At 45.0% G+C, this 19,079-nt stretch overlaps 1 protein-coding gene across 4 annotated transcripts in view; it reads left to right on the top strand.

The window, feature by feature from the left end:
* The window catches only part of LRP4 (LDL receptor related protein 4), a 100,514-nt gene that overhangs the window by 70,419 nt on the left and 11,016 nt on the right, over window positions 1-19,079 (top strand). For all 4 annotated transcript variants that reach the window (XM_083603735.1, XM_083603734.1, XM_083603733.1 and 1 more), the window contains exons 17-31: window positions 643-851; window positions 6,105-6,186; window positions 7,502-7,607; window positions 8,870-9,071; window positions 10,185-10,374; window positions 12,117-12,248; window positions 13,606-13,746; window positions 14,260-14,346; window positions 14,593-14,764; window positions 14,883-15,045; window positions 16,262-16,487; window positions 17,427-17,730; window positions 17,876-18,094; window positions 18,656-18,790; window positions 18,967-19,075. In XM_083603735.1, the coding sequence (XP_083459861.1) occupies window positions 643-851; window positions 6,105-6,186; window positions 7,502-7,607; window positions 8,870-9,071; window positions 10,185-10,374; window positions 12,117-12,248; window positions 13,606-13,746; window positions 14,260-14,346; window positions 14,593-14,764; window positions 14,883-15,045; window positions 16,262-16,487; window positions 17,427-17,730; window positions 17,876-18,094; window positions 18,656-18,790; window positions 18,967-19,075 (2,477 nt within the window). The remainder of the gene's footprint in view (window positions 1-642; window positions 852-6,104; window positions 6,187-7,501; window positions 7,608-8,869; window positions 9,072-10,184; window positions 10,375-12,116; window positions 12,249-13,605; window positions 13,747-14,259; window positions 14,347-14,592; window positions 14,765-14,882; window positions 15,046-16,261; window positions 16,488-17,426; window positions 17,731-17,875; window positions 18,095-18,655; window positions 18,791-18,966; window positions 19,076-19,079) is intronic.

Genomic DNA, 19,079 nt, shown 5'->3' with positions numbered 1-19,079 from the left:
ATTGTATATTCTGTTGTTGCCTGCCCTGGGACCTTAAGGCAAAGGACAGACAGGAAATCTTATAAATAAATTAGTAAATAAGTTATGGGGCATATGTTTATGAACAGCTCCTAGCCATGACACCCCTGATTCAGAAGCAGTATACCTCTGAATGCCAGTTACTAAGGCAAATTTGCTTTCGTGCCCTGCTCCTGGGCTTTCCAGAAGCATCAACTTGGTCACTGTGAGACACAGGATACTAGGCTTGACTGGGCTGATTCAGCAGGGCCCTCACGTCCTTATCTCTTATTTATATGGGAGACTGGTGAAAGGATGATTCTCCTCCTTTTAGAAGGGCTGTCAGCCCGCTTTCATTTTGTGTCAGATTTGCTTCCCTTGGGGAGATGCTTTCCCAGCAGCACATCCTCCTCTGTCCCCATCCCAAGCATCCTCTGCCAACGGCAGATGCGTACAGCATCCTACCCACTTGCTAGCTATGCATTGTCTGTCCTCCACTATATTGGATACACATGTCATAGAAGTCCATGCAAAAGGGGCGTGGATGCAGTAGAGCTTAAGACGTAATGAGATAATTTTCTGTTGTCTGTTACCATGTTGTTGAACTTAGAGAAATTAAAAGAAGACCTTTCGACCTTTGATCAGGTCTTGACAAGTTCCTGCTTTTTGCCCGAAGGATGGACATCCGTCGTATCAGCTTCGACACAGAAGACCTGTCTGATGCCGTCATCCCCTTGGCCGATGTGCGCAACGCAGTGGCCCTGGACTGGGATGCAAAGGATGATTATGTCTACTGGACGGACGTCGGCACTGATTCCATTAGTCGGGCAAAATGGGATGGAACAGCACAGGAGGTAATGTGCTTCTGGGGTAGTGAGGCACCGCACAGCGTTGTTTTGGAAATTTAAGCCTTTTTGAAGATGAATATTTCAGTTTGATTGACTTCTCTGTATTGCTGGCTTGGCTGCACACCGGCATGCGCATGCCGCCTTGCAAGTGCCTGTGGGCAGCTAATGCAATCAAACATTGAAATGAGGGCATCTGCGCCGTCCAATAAATGAGTGAAATGAAGATAGCTAGAATATGATCTAGACTGTCAGGAGATAATTACAGTGTACCTTTCTCAAACAGCTGGGACAAATTAAATTTTAAGTCCCGCTAGCGCACATCAATTCTCTAATCATCTTTTGTGTGCGCCCACAATTTATCATTGGAGCAGCCAGATGATGGAACTTTGAAGTGTCAGGCATAGCTCTAATGGCTTTAGCCCAAACGTAGCAGAGTTTTCCTTCACAGCGAAGAAGCTAGTTGAGGTGGAAATGACTAGTCAGCTAGACTCAGAATAACTATTTACAGGATTTATTAAAAGGAAAAATAAAACCAGCAGAGTTTCTGCATACAAAACAAAGCAAAATAAATCCTTTCTTTCTCTCTCTCTCTTAACCATGCACAGCACTCCTACTCCTAACACACCCCTAACACACCAAACTGTGCTAGCAATCCCTAGATAACAGAGTTGAGTGCTGGTCGTTAACCAATCAGAGTAAGCAGTTTCTAGGTCAAGCTGACCTTGGCTTTCTGCCAAGAGTAAATTGACACGGCCTTGAGTTAATTGTGTGAAGCCAGAATCTGTAAGTTTCCTATGAGAACCAATTAACAGAAACTGAACACCCCCTCACAGATTCTGCTGGACAATTAACATCAAATACACCTATGTAGGAGATTATTTTTCCAGCAAACCTAAACCCTTGCACATTCGCTTGTTCTTTACCTTTGCCAATGGTTTAGTTAACACATCTGCTACATTTTCTTCACTTGATACATAAGTACAGGTGATTACATTGTCTTGTACACAGCAACGCACATTTTGGTATTTTACAGAGATATGTTTGGAACGCGATTTGAAACCCTCTGTTTTACTTAAGGTTATACAAGCCTGATTATCAATGTAAACTTGTACTGGTTCTCCACAATTTACATTTAAATCTGTTAACAAATGCTTGAAATAAATCACCTCGTTGCACAATTCACTCAACGCGGCGTACTCTGATTCCGTTGATGACACACTTACAACGTCTTGCTTGCGTGACCGCCAGCTGATTAAAGCTCCACCGACCATTATGACTAGTCCTGTGACAGATTTTCTATCCGGCAAATTTCCCCAGTCACTATCACAGTAGCAACTCAACATTTCATCCTCTGAAGAATTTAATTGTAACATATAGCCAATTGTCTGTTTGAGGTATCTCAGAACTTGTTTTACCCCTTTCCAGGCATTTAGTGTGGGTTTTGAGACCAATCTACTTAATATGCCTACTGCATAGCTAATATCAGGTCTGGACCACTGTGCTAGATACAATAAACTTCCAATTACAGAATGATATACATCAGGATGTTCAAATTCAGGACTCTCATCTGTATGAAGTGTTTTTATGAAACCTGGATCCATAGGCACCACTGCCCCTTTGCAATCCTGCATCCTGTATGTAGTCAGTAGTTGTTTAACTTTGTTCTGCTGCCATCTTGGGCCCAGCACACTTCCAACCCTAGATATGTCCTAACCAGGCCTCTGAGAGTATCCTTGAGCCACTAAACGAGCTTTGTATTTGTACTCTCCTGTCACCAGAGGTTTAAGTTTGTACACCCACCTGCAGCCTACAATCTTTGCCCCCTCAGGCGCTGCTACTGGTGTAAAAACCTTGTGCTCATTCAGAGAGGACATCTCTTCCTCCATTGCCTGCTTCCAGAGCTCTGCCTCCTCTTTTGGTAACTTTAACACCTCCTGAAAACTCTTGGGCTCTGCAATTACACTAAACACATTTGCAGTATCTGGAGAAAAACGCACCGGAGGCACTCCTTTGTTTTGTCTTTTAGATCTTCTGGGAGAAAATGTTTCTTCTGACCCACTTTCCTCCTCAGAACTACGACCTCTCTTTTGTTGCTTAGCAACTGGTCTCTGGCTAATTCCACTTTCTTGAGAGCTCTTATCTGAACTTTCCTCCCCCTCAGACTCTGATTCTCTATGTTTACCTTCAGAGTCATGAAGCTCCTGGGAAGGTTCAAACCAAACCTCAGTATTGGCATGTAGTCTCTCCCAGCCACTATGTTCACTAAAACTGGCATTCCTGGAGATCACAATGCCATTTGTCCCTTCAGCAAAGCGGAAACCTTTTCCCAGCTCCTGGTAACCCACAAACACTAACTGTTTGGTCTTAGGATCTCCCTTCTTTCTCATTTGTTTTGGAATTAATACCCAGGCTTTTGATCCAAACACATGCAAATGGTCAATTTTGGGTTTTTTCTGAAACAATTTAAAGTACGGAGTTGTACCTATTGTTTGATGAAAGAGCCTATTTTGGAGATAACACGCGGTGAGCATGCTCTCCCCCCAATAAGACATGGGCAAATCAGCATCATCAAGCATGGCAAACATCATGTCTTGTAAAGATCTGTTTTTTCGCTCCGCAACGCCATTCTCCTCAGGGGAAAAAACGTTCGTTTTTCTATGCCCAATGCCACGCTTTTGTAACCAATCTCTAAAAGCATTTGACATAAATTCGCCACCTCTGTCCGTCTGAATCCTTTTGAGTTTAATGGACAGAAATCTTTCCACAGATGCCACCCAGCCTTTAAACTTAGTGAACATGTCACCCTTATTCTTCATGGGATAAACCCAAGAATAACGCGTGGCGTCATCCACAATTGTTAATGAAAAACGCGATCCACCCCTGCTTACAGCAAACGGACCAATTACGTCCATGTGAACCAGCTGTAGCGGTGACTCACTAACTCTGTCACTTCTGGGGTAAGAGACTCTGTGGGTTTTAACCTTTTTACAAACATTACAATCAAGGTACTTGTTACAACTCTTTAAATTACCCCCATCAGCCAATTCAGACATTTTTAGTATACTTTTCCAGCCAGCATGCCCCATTTTCCTATGCAATAAGTGCACACAGTTGTCATGTATAGCTTTGTTATTCACTGCAGGCTGAGATTTACTGACTACTGCTGCAACTTGAGATCCCGCTTTAAGCCAAAACAAGCCTCCCTCTGACTTAGCAGTGCCTAAAATCTCACCAGCCTTCTTAATAATGCAACTGTCTCCTTCAAAATACACTTTAAAGCCAGCTTTTAGCAAACAATCTACAGACATCAGATTGCTCCTTAATGAAGGCACATAAAGTACATTTTGCAGGCATTCACGAAGACAAGGAACAAAAACTGCACCCCCCGAAATCACTTCGGAAGTACTTCCGTCTGCTAGAGCCACCTGGCTGCGCTGTGCTGAGTTCTTGGAAACAAACAATTCATCTGAATTTACGATGTGCCGAGACGCTCCCGAATCGACCACCCAGACAGCTTGTTTCTCATCAGCAATCTTGACCTCGGCGGTCACCAGCTGAGCCGACTGTTTTCGTTTGAAGAACTTCTTTTTTCGCTGCTGCTGCTGCTGCTGCTGATCTCGTCTCTGCTCCTGCACCGGCAACTGAGACTTGACCAACTCAGGACATTGTCGTTTTAGATGCGCTGAAGACCCACATCGGAAACAACGCCTAACAGCAAACGCAGACTCCTCACCGGCACGCTGCTCTTGCTTCACCCCTGGCACGGCATGAGAACTCCTTCCAAACCGCCTGCCTGTAGAAGCCTCTGCAGCAAACGACCTTTCTTGCCTCTTCTGCCACTCTTCAATCAAACGCCCAGTAACGTAACTGATTGATAAATCACGCTCCTGTATGCCTTCTAGAGACAAAACTAAATTATCCCAGCTTTCCGGGAGAGAACTCAAAGTAATAGCCACCTTCTCCTGCTGGTCTAATACACAGTCTCTTTCCTGTAGCGCAGCAAACTTTAACTGTAAACTGTGTAGGTGTTCCTGCATTGTAACCCCAGGCTGTAACATTGCCTTGTACAATGCCTTGCGAATGAACAGCTTGGAAACCGCTGTCTCACGCACATGGAGTTCTTTAAGTGCTTGCCACACACCTCTAGCTGTCTTGATTCCCCTCACATACGGCAACTGGGAATCTTCCAGCCCCAAGACAATTGTGGCCCTTGCTCTTTGGTCTTTATCGAGGTCTTCATCATCAGGCTTCGCAGGAAACTTACTCACCACTTGCCAGAGACGATCCCTCTGCAGCACTGCCTGCATGCGTTCCGACCACAGCAAGTAATTGGAGTCATTCAGACGCTCAAAAGCCATCTGAACTGGTTGTGAGGCCATCTTGAGAGCGATGTCCCTGGAACCCGGAACCAGCTACTCACGACCACCGAGAGAGAAAACGGGAACCACAGCACCCAGCACTCACACGCTGCAGCTGTTGTCCTTGTGTCCACTGCGTCACCAGCTCACCACAGTCAGGAACCAGCCAGTGTCCATCTGCTGCACCAACAGGAACAACAACTTCTGGAACTACTGGAACCAACACCGTTGATGCTGACACCACCACAACTCAGGCTGGCAGCACAATGCCCATAACCTCATGGAACTTTGAAGTGTCAGGCATAGCTCTAATGGCTTTAGCCCAAACGTAGCAGAGTTTTCCTTCACAGCGAAGAAGCTAGTTGAGGTGGAAATGACTAGTCAGCTAGACTCAGAATAACTATTTACAGGATTTATTAAAAGGAAAAATAAAACCAGCAGAGTTTCTGCATACAAAACAAAGCAAAATAAATCCTTTCTTTCTCTCTCTCTCTTAACCATGCACAGCACTCCTACCCCTAACACACCAAACTGTGCTAGCAATCCCTAGATAACAGAGTTGAGTGCTGGTCGTTAACCAATCAGAGTAAGCAGTTTCTAGGTCAAGCTGACCTTGGCTTTCTGCCAAGAGTAAATTGACACGGCCTTGAGTTAATTGTGTGAAGCCAGAATCTGTAAGTTTCCTATGAGAACCAATTAACAGAAACTGAACAGGCATGCTACGTCTTAGTTTGTTCTGCATCCATCTCTTTGATGTTGATATTCAGTTATCTGTGAACATCCATTTGTAGTTGAATGTGGCTAGTACAAGTTTCTGCTCCTGAGCAGGATCCAGCAGCAAGTCTGTTAAGGGTACTCCTCTCTCCCCCTAAGATTCCTTCTTGCTTTTGTTTCTTGCTAGGTTGTGGCAGATAGCAGCCTGGAAAGCCCTGCTGGTCTGGCTGTGGACTGGGTCACCAACAAGTTGTACTGGACAGATGCAGGTACTGACTATCTAAAACCACCTTAGTCTCTGGAGCATTGCCTCCTAAATCCTAACTGGGCCATACCAAATAATGCATATTTGGAAGTATGAACAATATCCCGTCCCCCACAGACAAACTGGTTGGCATATTACATCCTTCTATGGACATGCAATAGATTGTTTTCAGACATCACAATAAATCTGTGGTTTATCAGCCATGCCCCCGCCCCCCCTGGGTTTGGTAGCTTCCCGCTCCTGTCTCCTCCTCCAGCTTGGTTGTGAGGATAATAATGAAAGCTTCCTCTCCCAAATTCTATTACTTTAATGTGTCACATCTGAACTGTAAACTGTGGTTAATCTTAACTATGGTTTGTTGAAACGAATTGGATTAATAAACTGTGGTTTGAAGTTGGCTGTTTTGAAACAAGGTTCATCAGTTTTGTAAGGTTTGAACAGTACAGCGAGTTGTGGTTAATCAAAAATGGGCCAAACTTCTTGTGACTATGTTGGGAGGCAGGGGATAGCTCAGGGGTAGGTGAGACTCATTTTTTTCCCATTAAAAATTAAACCATGGTGTCCAAATGCAGCTTTGCTGCTTTCCTAGAAATTCTGGGAGTATGAGATCCTCTTTAATAATCCAAGAAAGTAAAGTTCTGAAATAGGAAATTTCCACAGGATGTTCTCAGTGGCTGCACAATTGTCCTTGCAGGACATTTCAAACATCTTGCCGTGCACCTTATTCCTATATGGATTTGTTTGTATAGACCACAGAATTAAAGCTTTTCCTCAAGCCGTTTCAGACTGTGGCTTGAGGGCTGCATGTCTGGATGCTTCCCCATAGGGGAAGCATGATTTATTTTCTCTGCATGTGGAAAATAAAAGTATGCTCAGGTACAGAGATGATCCAGCTTCCATTTGTCCCTGACATGCTATTTTTCTATGCACAGAGGTCTCTCCCCCCCCCCAATGGTGTAGTGTTCAAAACATGCAGCCTGTCACCTGCAGCCTGAAGTGGTACAGTCCAGGAAATGATTTACATTTGGCTATGCTAATAGCATCTGGTCCTCTGTTTCACTGATTTTAGTGGAAGTTGCTTCCGAAGTAAGCTTGCTTCAAAATGCAGCCTAGTTGACTGAGAGTTTGTACAGATGTGGAGTGGGATTCTAAAGCAAACTTCTCAGGGTCGCTGAGCAATTTAGCTTGCTGATACTTTCAGCTTTGGTGATGGGAGTGAAGTGGAGACTGTACTTTTGTCTAGATGTTTCTCTTTAATGGTCTCCCCTATGACTCTGGAGGCTTATGGTCTTTCCATCCTCTTCTTCTAATCTATGCAGGAACAGACCGGATAGAGGTGTCTAACACAGATGGAACTATGCGGACTGTACTGATCTGGGAGAATCTAGACAGACCCAGGGATATTGTGGTGGACCCTGTTGGAGGGTGAGAAGCTGCTTTCGCAGGAGTCTGCATAGCAGGGTCTCCTTTGTGCTATTGTGTTTAAATCTTTCATGCCATTGCCCTGCAAGGTCCCTGTTGCAATTCCTAAAAGGTTGGGGGGGGGGCTGGACGCCGGTGTGGATGGCTCTGCTAGAACAGCAGGACTGGGAGCAATCAGACTGCCCTAGTCCAGCTACCCTAATGCAAGGCTCCTCCTCCGTGTCCAACATCCTTAACTCCTCATGTGCAAGCCAAGAACAGAAGGGGCCAAAGCATACCTAATCAGAGTTGCCTATAGGACAAGGTGTAATTTCAGTAAAAATATAAAAGAAACAAACAAAAGCCAAATTAACTCATTGGTCTTTAACTGGTCTGCCCTTATCTGACCTGGAGTTTGAAATGTTCTTTCTGGTTGCAAATAGGGACAAATCTCAGTTCTCCAAGGTCCCACAGAAAGAAAAAGAAACCCGTTCCTAGCTTTTTAACATTGATAGCTCAGTCAGTAGACCATGACACTCTTAATGTCAGGGTCGTGGGGTTGAGCCCCATGTTGGGCAAAAGATTCCTGCATTGCGGGGGTTAGACTAGATCTCAACTTTTTAATTCTATGACCTTCACTGTTTGGGAAGGGCTGTAGCTCATTGGCAGAACATCTGCCTTGCATGCCAAAGGTCCCGAGTAAAATCCCTGGCATCTCCAGTTTGCGCCGGAAAAGTCCCCTGCCTGAAACCTTATAGAGCCACTGCCTGTCAGTGTAGACAATAGTGAGGCTTGGTGGACCAGTAGCCTGACTCTGCACAAGGCAGCTTCCTATATTCCTGATGTTCTGTCTCTGGCTATGGCCATTTCATATTGCTTACTGTCACTACCTGGAAGGAAACATTGTGAGAAAGCAGTGCAACCTAGGTTTGCCTACAAAAACAGACTAAAGAGGAACTGTGTTGTCTTAATTTTTTGAAGTTCATGGAATGGTCTGATGGCACATGGAAGTTCTGAACTGAAAGTCCTGAAATTCTATTGCCTCATTTTTGCAGAAAAGAGAAGGCCCACATGATAATGGGATCTCTTGGCAGCCTTTTTTATTTTTTATTACTCTTCCTTTGCATGGAGTCTTAGAGTGGGGTGTACAGAGTCTGGTTTAGGAGAGTAGTCACTATGAAAGTTGAAAGCACTTGCCCGTTCGTTTGTGGAGCTCATTGGCAGGGGGAAATAATTATGCCACTAAAGGACAGAAGTCACGTGCAGTTTTGTGTGTGTGTGTGCAGATTCATGTACTGGACTGACTGGGGGGCTAACCCGAAGATTGAGCGTGCAGGCATGGACGCCTCTGACCGCTTGGTGATCATCTCTTCCAACCTGACCTGGCCCAATGGACTAGCCATTGATTATGAATCTCATCGTCTGTACTGGGCAGATGCTGGCATGAAGACAATTGAGTACGCTGGCCTGGATGGCAGCAACAGGAAGGTAAGAAAGCCAAGGTGAATCGAAGGCTTCTGGGAAAGGAGCTGTAAATAGGAATTGCTTTGGGATAAAATATAATAATAATAATAATAGTAATAATTTATTTATACCCCCCCATCTGGCTGGGTTTTCCCAGCCACTCTGGGTGACTTCCAACTGAATATTAAAAACAATACCGCATCAAACATTAAAAACTTCCCTAAACAGGGCCGCCTTCAGTTGTCCCTTAATAGTAAAATAGTTGCTTATTGCTTTGACATCTGCTGGGAGGGTGTTCCACAAGGCAGGCGCCACTACCGAGAAGGCCCTCTGACTGGTTCCCTGTAACCTCACTTCTCGCAGCGCCCTCGGCACTGGACCTCAGTGTTCAGGCTGGATGATGGGGGTGGAGACGCTCCTTCAGGTATACAGGACCAAGGCCGTTTAGGGCTTTAAAGCTCCACACCAACACTTTTAATTGTGCTCGGAAACGTACTGGGGTGTGTGTTTGCCAATTGGTCCAATGCAACTTGCTTCTGGTCTCCAAAAGGTCTCGGCTGCTTAGATAATTAGCCCAAGGGTAGGGACCATCTTGTTATTGACCCAAAAAATTAAAAATAAAATAATGCTTTGAATTAATGTCTGTCTGAACCTGCAAATCAATCTACTCCTGAGTGAAGAATGCATACTGCAAAAAGTACAAGGAGAGAGATGGATGCTTTGCTGGGGCTACCTGCAGCCTCTAGACCGGGGTGGGGAACCTGGGACCCAGGGGCCAAATATGCCCTCCAGGTCTCTCTGCCTGGTCCTCAGATCTCTTCTCATGCCATAACCCTCCCTTGTCCTATTTTACACCCCATGTGCTTTTACCTGGCTGGAATGTGTCCTTCAACTCTGATAATGCCTGGATGGAGTATAGAGAGGGTAAAATGCAGGCTACTGTACAAAGGCAAAATTTGTTGCACAGCCCCTTTTTGCCTCTGGCAAATAAAACCAATTGCACATGGCCCCTGGGAGGTTACCCAGAAGGATATGTGGCTTTTTGGACTGAAAAACAGCCCCTTGGGTCCCTGTTGCCATGCAGGCTGTGTGTTGTTACTAAAACTTCTTGCGGGTCTTTGTTTTGGGGACTGACAGGTGCTGATTGGAAGCAACCTGCCTCACCCCTTTGGGCTTACTCTTTATGGAGCTCGGCTCTACTGGACCGATTGGCAGGCAAAGAGCATCCAGAGTGCTGACAAAAGGACAGGGCAGAATCGTGAAACTCTGCAGGACAACCTGGAAAACCTCATGGACATCCACGTCTTCCATCGGCACAGACCTTCAGGTACATGGGAGGGGATACGCCATCCCTTGCTGCTTGGCATGACCCTATAGCTAGAGAGCCTCTATAGGATGACTGCCTCTTCCTGCATTGCAGGGGTTTGGACTATAGACAATCCTCAGGGTTCCTTCCAGCTCTACAGTTCTGTGATTCTGCACCCCAACAGAAATTTAACTCAAAAGTACATGCGAATCAATCCTTTGTGACTCATTTTCATGGAAAGCGCTCCTCTGTGCCGTTTACGTTCCCATGCACGCTTGTAGAATTTTGAAGCGTGCTGTTGCTGTTATCATCATCATTTTTAATTTGTATACCGTCTTTCTATCTTGTAAAACTTTCTAGCTTGTAAAACTCAAGGCTGTTTACAAGCTGAAGAAACAAAAAATGTACATCTTATAACAATCTAATGCAATACAAAAATGTGATAATAAAACATAACTTTAAAATAGGCAACCTACATCAAAAAAGTAACATTCAACAATCATAGTATAAAATAATAATATCAGCATATAAAATTTAAGCAGAAATCCACTCAGCAGTTATAATAAATAATATCTAAACTATAATCAATAAAACAATGGCAAGCCACAGTACAGTGGTACCTCTGGATGCGAACGGGATCCGTTCCCGAGCCCCATTCGCATCCAGAATCGAATGCAACCTGCGCAGGTCGCGATTCGCCGATTCTGCGCATGCGCATGAAGTCATTTTGACCGTCTGCACATGCGCGAGTGGCAAAACCCGGAAGTAACTTGCTCCGTTACTTCCAGGTGGCCACAGCGCACAACCCGAAAATACTTACCCCGAAGCTACTTCAACCCGAGGTGTGACTGTACATAAAACAATACAATACACATTGAGAAGCAGAGACTAGAGGGTAGAGCAAGGCTGGTGGAAGGAGGCCTTGCCTGATGGAGTCTCTCCCCTCACAGTTCTTCCTCCAGGAACAGCTCCCTTATGAGGACTCCTAGGGCCGGAGGGTGGGGCAAGGCAGGTGGAAAGAGGCCTTGCCTGATGCAGTCTCTTCCTGACATATTCTGCATTGGGATTCTCCACTTTCTTTCTTTTACAATGTTTTTATTGGCTTTTACAGTTTACATTTTTATTCAGATGGGTGTGGTATAAATAATAAAATTATTATAAATTATTATATTACTATCATAATCATACATATAAAGGATTCCCTGAATCCTTGGACTTCCCTCCACCCCTCCATGGGTTCCATCAACATTCCTTTTTTCAGCTGCATCTTATAAGATTCTCCATTTTCTTAATAATAAAAAAGACCTTGTTTTCCCATAGTTCTTGTCACATCACAAGTATTGTTACAATCCGGCCAAAGTTTTTAGTTGCTTACAGTGTCCTCCAAGATAAATTATAATTTCCCCCCATTCCTTAGTAAAATTTCTATCTTCTTGATTTCTGATCTACCCGGTCATTTCTGCCATTTCGGCGTAATCCATCATCTTTATCAGCCATTCCTCTCTGGTCGGGACTTTGTCTTCCTTCCATCTCCAGGCCAAAAGTATCCGTTCTGCCATCATCGCATACATGAATAGTCTTTTCTGCTCCTTTGGTATTTCTGCATCTAAAATTCCTTTTTTAAAAAAAGCTTCAGTTTTTTCCACAAAAGTTATTTTAAACATTCCCCCCCCCCAACCTCATTATATATCATTTCCCAGAATGCTTTGGGCTTCTCTGCCTGGCCTTGTCGTGATGCATTGTTTTCTTCTCCTTTTTTTCAGTACATACAGCATGCACAGTTAATAATGGTGGATGCAGTCACCTTTGCCTCCTGGCTCCTCTCCCTAAAGGTTACAGCTGTACTTGTCCCACCGGTATCAACCTACAGCCAGATGGCAAGACTTGCTTACCAGGTAGGTCTCCTCACATTCTGCAGCATCTGGGTCTCTAATCCCCAGAGCCTTCTCTTGATAGGCCTCTAGGTACAAAGCCCTACAGCAGGGATAACCAGTGTTGCTGCACCCCAGCTCCCATCATCCCTGACCCATAGCTGTGCTGGCTGGGGCTGGCAGGAGTTGGAGTCCAACAACGTCTGGAGGGTGCCACATAGGCTTGGGAAACACAAAAAATGCTCTTGGTATGAATACACCCACCAAATAAATCTTGGCCCAGGGAAACCCAGATTCTGCTATCAGAATATATTGCGCACATTTAATATATGACACAATTAGCATGATTCTGCCTGAACATTTAGGATTTATGGTAAAGTAACGAATGTCAGAAAGGGACGCAGGTGGTGCTGTGGGTTAAACCACAGAACCTAGGACTTGCCGATCAGAAGGTCAGCGGTTCGAATCCCCGCGACGGGGTGAGCTCCCGTTGCTCAATCTCTGCTCCTGCCAACCTAGCAGTTCAAAAGCACGTCAATGTGCAAGTAGATAAATAGGTACCACTCCAGCGGGAAGGTAAACGGCGTTTCCGTGCGCTGCTCTGGTTTGCCAGAAGCGGCTTAGTCATGCTGGCCACATGACCTGGAAGCTGTACGCCGGCTCCCCTGGCCAATAAAGCGAGATGAGTGCCGCAACCCCAGAGTCGGTCACGACTGGACCTAATGGTCAGGGGTCCCTTTACCTTTACCTTTAAAGAATGTCAGAAGACAATGAAACAGCAGATTTGGCTATTAAGATAGCCAACAGGGCAAAAGAAACCAAAGGAATGGTAGACATGGCTTGAGATCCAGAAAAGGAAATAAGATGCTGTCCCTGAAAACAGAAGTCATATATTTTCTGAGGATGAAAAGTAATGTATGCTCAAAGTAGCAAATTCTATGCTTGTGCTGCAAGAAGCATGGAAGATGCACAACCTTTATTTCAGAGCCCTAGAGCTGTAACTCTTGCTTCTACTCTTTCATTCCGTATCCCCTTTGTCATACCATTATATGTAGTCTGTAACAGATCATCCATTGACATCCTTAGCCGAAGTGGTTTTTTTTTAATGTTTGGCAATTTTGATGGCAATTACTAATTCTTGAATTGCCTTTCATATGAGTCTCAAGACATTTTACAAGCATACAATAAAACTACTGAAATTAATTTTTTTTAAAGCACCAAAAACAAATAAGATTCAAAAACAATTATTTGAAAATATCCTTGTTGCTTCTTGGTTAGCTCAGAGATGGCATATATGAGGTTAGCTCAGAGATGGCATATATGAAACTGCTGAGTAGAACAGTGTTAAATGTGGAATATATTCTTGTCTTCAACTCCGCAGGCATGACTAGCTTCCTGATCTTCGCTAGAAGGTCGGATATTCGGCTGGTTTCGCTTGACATCCCGTATTTTGCCGACGTAGTTGTCTCAGTCAATGTCACCATGAAAAACGCTATTGCCATCGGAGTGGATCCTCAAGAAGGTCTGAAATGTTAAGCACTGATCCAGTGGGGGCTGGTTGGACTCAAAGTCTAACAACATGTGGAAGCCTTGGGTTCTCTATCCCTGATCTATGAATTGTTAAGATGTAGACTGAGAATTGGTCTTTAGTAAAAAGAGAGAGAGAGAAGGAGAAGGAAAAAAGTAGAAATATTCCCCAAAAAATTATCCCTTATGCTTTTGGTAATAAACATACTAATAAATAACTTTTCATGTAATGCCAATACAGTTATAGCTTCTGCCCTTTTGAAGAGCATATCACAATGTGTTCATTTTTTAAGAGTATATATTTCATAATGCCTGTGAGTGGGGTGTTTCATCAGTAAATACCTGCAGTAACAGGTAGCACTTCTGTTGTTTTTTAACTGGGCTTAACGAAAGCACACCAAAATGGCTTTCCCCATTACTTTCCTCATCTGCTAATGCTACTTCCTTAATGCCTATTTTTAGGATGTTCTGTGTAGATGTTGCTGATGTTCTCCTATTTCTTCCACAGGAAAGGTCTATTGGTCGGACAGCACCCTGAGGAAGATTAGCAGGGCTGCCTTAGATGGATCTCAGTATGAAGATATCGTTACTACAGGTAATAGATGCTTTACTGGAATAGCCACTCCTCCAGGGTGCTTTCAGAGATGGATTTTGCCGGGTGATGTGAGCACAGTCTTAATAGCATAGTCAGTTCTCTGGAGTTTACTCATGGAGTACCTAGGAATATTTATGGTAAGAAATGCCTGGTGAATCTTGCGGCTGTTTTTAAGGAGGGAAGATCCTAAATGTGATGGTTAGCAAGTAGCAAGAAACAATGACATTGCTACTGCTTTTTTACTAGGGTTGCAAACCACAGATGGACTAGCAGTGGATGCTATCGGTCGCAAAGTGTATTGGACTGACACAGGGACCAAAAGGATTGAAGTGGGCAACCTGGATGGGTCAATGAGGAGAGTTTTGGTATGGGAAAACCTGGACAGCCCAAGAGCCATTGCCCTGTATCACGAGATGGGGTGAGTGCTGGCTGTAGTACGTCTTGGTCAAGGGAAAGGCAGAGGATGGGAAGACTTGGGAATAATTCCCATGCTGGCTTCTCAGTTGGTCGCTTACTAGCTTTTCCTCTTCCTTCAGTTTTATGTATTGGACGGACTGGGGAGAGAACGCCAAGCTGGAACAAGCTGGCATGGACGGCTCCAGGCGCACGGTGCTTATCAACAACAACCTGGGATGGCCGAATGGACTGGCTGTGGATCGAGCTGGATCACAACTGCTCTGGGCTGATGCACATACTGAGGTTGGAACTGCTACAAGGCGTGCAGAATGTTTTCTTGGAATGGAGTCCATAACTTTATATCTGAAGGAAGGGAGAGCATGAGAGGGATTAAAGAGTCCTTGCGGACTAAGGGAATTCATAAGTGCAGGTTCATCGCTCAGCAGTAGCAGTGGCACACGCATTAAACCATAATTAATGTCTGACATTCAGCTGTGGTGGAGCACAAATGAGCTGCTAAGCCATTCGCTGTAGTGCAGCCTGCTCAGAAATTCCCTGCTCTGGTCCTTCCTTGGTCCTCCTCCCTATGCTATGCCAGGAGCAACAAACCATGATCCCTTGGCTTGTGTCAGTCTGAACCCGGGATCATGGCTTGTTTGCCCCAAAGTGAAGAATAAAACTAGGCTACCACTTGTGTCAAGTCAAGTCAAGTAACCTTTATTGGCATCACATAAGAACATTCAGAATACATTCAGAATAGGTAGGCCAGTGCGATCTCGTCGCCACGCCAACGGCACAGTCACCCGCCAAAGGGCAAAAGAGGCGAGCAATCCGCCTCATCTCTGTGGGTTTCCAGCAAGGGCAGGATCCTGTAGCATACTTAGGCGACAAAAAATCAAATAGAGGAACTTAGCTACTGTCTTGGTGAGCTCCTGGTCTCTCCCCTGTAATAAAAAGCGCATAACCTCCGTCTCTGGTTTCCATGTTGGAATACATAGATGGTCTAGAAATTGTTGGCGGAGATCATCATACATTTTACATGTAAGGGCCATGTGAGCTAGAGTTTCTACCACTTGTAGTTTGCTTGGAGACCGTGCGTCTGGGTTCAGACAGCACAATGCACCAAGATTCGTGGCTTGCTTCTCCTGGTGCAGCCAGGAGCAAGAACAAAGCAATGACTTCTGAGCATTGTGAGCAGTTTAACTGTGTTTTATTGTAACATGCAAATGAGGCCAGTTATTGCAACATCTCTTGGTGACTTCCATATCAGAAATCCCCAAGGCTTTCATGTTGTCAGGGCTTAACCTCAAACACTGCGTTTTGATGGGTATTGCTCACATGTTGTCACTTGATGAACTGCAGCTACAGTTGCCCAGCGAAGAGATAACCAAGTATGCTTGTGAGATTTTTCTAATATGGTAGCTTGGAATCATAGCTATCTGGGGCCTTTGTTTTCAGCTTTCTGGTGATTTTCTCTGTCTCTCAAAAAGGGAATAAACATTCCATCTCTGTCCTTCAGCGCATTGAGGCTGCAGACCTGAATGGTGCAAACCGCCGCACCTTGCTTTCTCCAGTACAGCACCCTTACGGCCTCACTCTGCTGGATTCCTACATCTACTGGACAGATTGGCAAACACGTAGCATCCACAGGGCTGACAAGAACACTGGTGCTAACGTCATCTTAGTCAGGGCAAACCTGCCTGGCTTAATGGACATCCAGGCTGTTGACAGGAAGCACCCTCTGGGTAAGTTCCCCCCCCCCCCCAGATTTCCCATCAAGCCAAACATTGTTTGGAGATTCCTCTTAGAAGCTGGCACCAAGGGGGTTCTTTACTTCCCCTCTGCACCCCCAACCACTCCCAGATACTGTTTACTGCAGTGCTTTAATTCTTTGCATTTCTTCTTCAAGGATTTTTTCACATCAGAATTCTTACTTGGCCTTTGTGCCTTTTCTGCAGATCTTGCTCCGTTCTCTAATCTAGCCTTGCCAGGCTATGTGAGTCAGTTGTTGTTGGACTACAATGCCCATCAACCCTGACTATTGACCATGCTGGCTGGAGCTGATGGGAGTTTAGGTCCAGCAGCCTCTGGAGAGCACTGAGTTGGGAAGCCTTGCTTAATCCTAGCTACTCAAACTTTTCTTTTTTTTTAACCAAACTACATTCAAACCACTCAAGCACTTTGAAGCCTTCCATTTTATTTGAATCAGCTGTCTTGTCATCCTCACACTTACAACCTTCTCAAGTGCCTGTTCTGTACGTTTATTTAGTTGCCAGGCATTCATCCTGCTATTTCCCCTGTAGGGCTAGGGTTTCTCCACAGTTTGAAACAGCATTATTGGTGCCATTGTGCTGGCAAAGGATAACGCAAAATCGAGACCCTCTTGTTACCTATCTTGTTGATCATTTTGGGAGTGCAGTCAGGAGGTGTTTTTTCTTCAGAGACACTGGCAGGCTTTGCTTTCTGAAGTTCCATCTTTCTGTGGTCCCTCTAACTTTTTCTACGACCCTTTAAAAAAATACCCGAGGTACACTGGGTAGTAGTAGCCTTAGTCAGGGCCTACAAATGTTTGTGCCTACTTTTGCTTGAGAATCTCCTGTTTACAAGGACTGTGTAGGAGAGTACTGAATTAATATGGACCACAGGAAAGTCCAGTCTGAGAGACTTCCTTTGTTTTCCCATAGGTGCTAACAAGTGTGGAGTGAGGAATGGTGGGTGCTCCCATCTGTGCCTGCCAAATCCTGAAGGCTTCTCCTGTGCCTGCCCTACTGGCATCCAGCTGAAGAGTGACGAGAGGACCTGCGATCCTTCTCCTGAAACCTACCTCCTCTTCTCTAGTCGAGGCTCTATCCGCCGCATCTCACTGGACACCAGCGATCACACTGATGTTCACGTTCCTGTCCCAGAGCTGAACAATGTTATCTCTCTGGACTATGACAGCATAGATGGCAAAATTTACTACACAGATGTCTTCTTAGATGTCATCAGGTAGGAACCCATTAGCTTCCTTTTGGTGCATTAATTCATTAATTACATGAGACCTAGCTGGTCTTTGTGTTGCGAGATCTGCCTTACAATGTGGTATTTTAATAGGCAGAAATTCTTATTTTCATTGGTATCTACTGTTTTCCAGGCGAGCAGACCTTAATGGCAGCAATATGGAAACAGTTATTGGTCAAGGACTGAAGACTACAGATGGTCTAGCTGTGGACTGGGTGGCTAGAAACCTCTACTGGACTGACACGGGCCGCAACACCATTGAAGTTGCAAGACTAGATGGCAGCTGCAGGAAGGTGCTAATTAATAACAATCTGGATGAACCCCGAGCAATTGCTGTCTTTCCCAGGAAGGGGTAAGTTGGGGGACAACTAGAGGCAGAATGGGTGGAGGGAGGAGAGTAGTGCTTCAAAGGTTAAGGTCCTCCTTGGGCCTATAGGAGCATCTGGTCTGTTGACCAAGTAGACTCCTTTACCAGCAAATCTTTATGAGCAAACACACTATCCAGCCAGCTGTTCAGCTGTAGCACTTCATCAAGTGGTTGCAGATTAGATTGTTGGAGCCCCTCCTGCCTGTGGTTCTGTTCTTGCCTAGAGGTGAGCATTGCTGGATCAAGAAGAGTTAGGACTACAATCTGACTCTTAGAACCAGATGATCTGTTGGTCTTGTTGAAGAGTTGCAGCTGGCCAGATGGCTGGAGGAAGATGTTTTTCAAAAGACAGTCACCAGCCCTCCCCACCAGCAGATCTACTCCCTAGTGAGGAGCCTAGTAAGGAGAGACATTGCAAATAATAGCGGCAAAAAGTTTCAGAGGAAACAGCTTCTCCCTTCATCTCCAAAAAAGAACTACTTGGTGCGGAAGCAGCCTGTGGTGTGTGTGTGTGTGTGTGTCATCCTGTGTTTGGTTTTTCCCCAGATACCTCTTCTGGACAGATTGGGGACAAGTCGCTAAAATTGAGCGTGCAAACTTGGATGGTTCTGAGCGCAAGATATTGATCAACACTGACTTGGGCTGGCCCAATGGGTTGACCTTGGATTATGATACTAGGAGGTCAGTATAACATAGTCCCTTTCCACGTGCAAAAGTCCTTTCTCTGCTTTTAAGGCAGCCTGGAGCTTCTGCATCACATCAGTAAAGAAGTGCAAGAAGGATGGGGAATCATTTTCTTTGGGGTGGGAGGTTATGGTGAAGGTTGGTTTCACTTCTCATACTTTCTGTTCTTCTAGGATTTATTGGGTAGATGCTCATCTAGACCGCATAGAGAGTGCTGATCTCAACGGGAAGCTGCGTCAGGTCCTGGTCAGCCAAGTGTCACATCCCTTTGCCTTGACACAGGTAC

Source organism: Podarcis filfolensis (assembly GCF_964270895.1).
Source record: "Podarcis filfolensis genome assembly, chromosome: 1".
Lineage (NCBI taxonomy): Eukaryota > Metazoa > Chordata > Lepidosauria > Squamata > Lacertidae > Podarcis > Podarcis filfolensis.
This window is presented reverse-complemented; position numbering and strand designations above follow the sequence as displayed.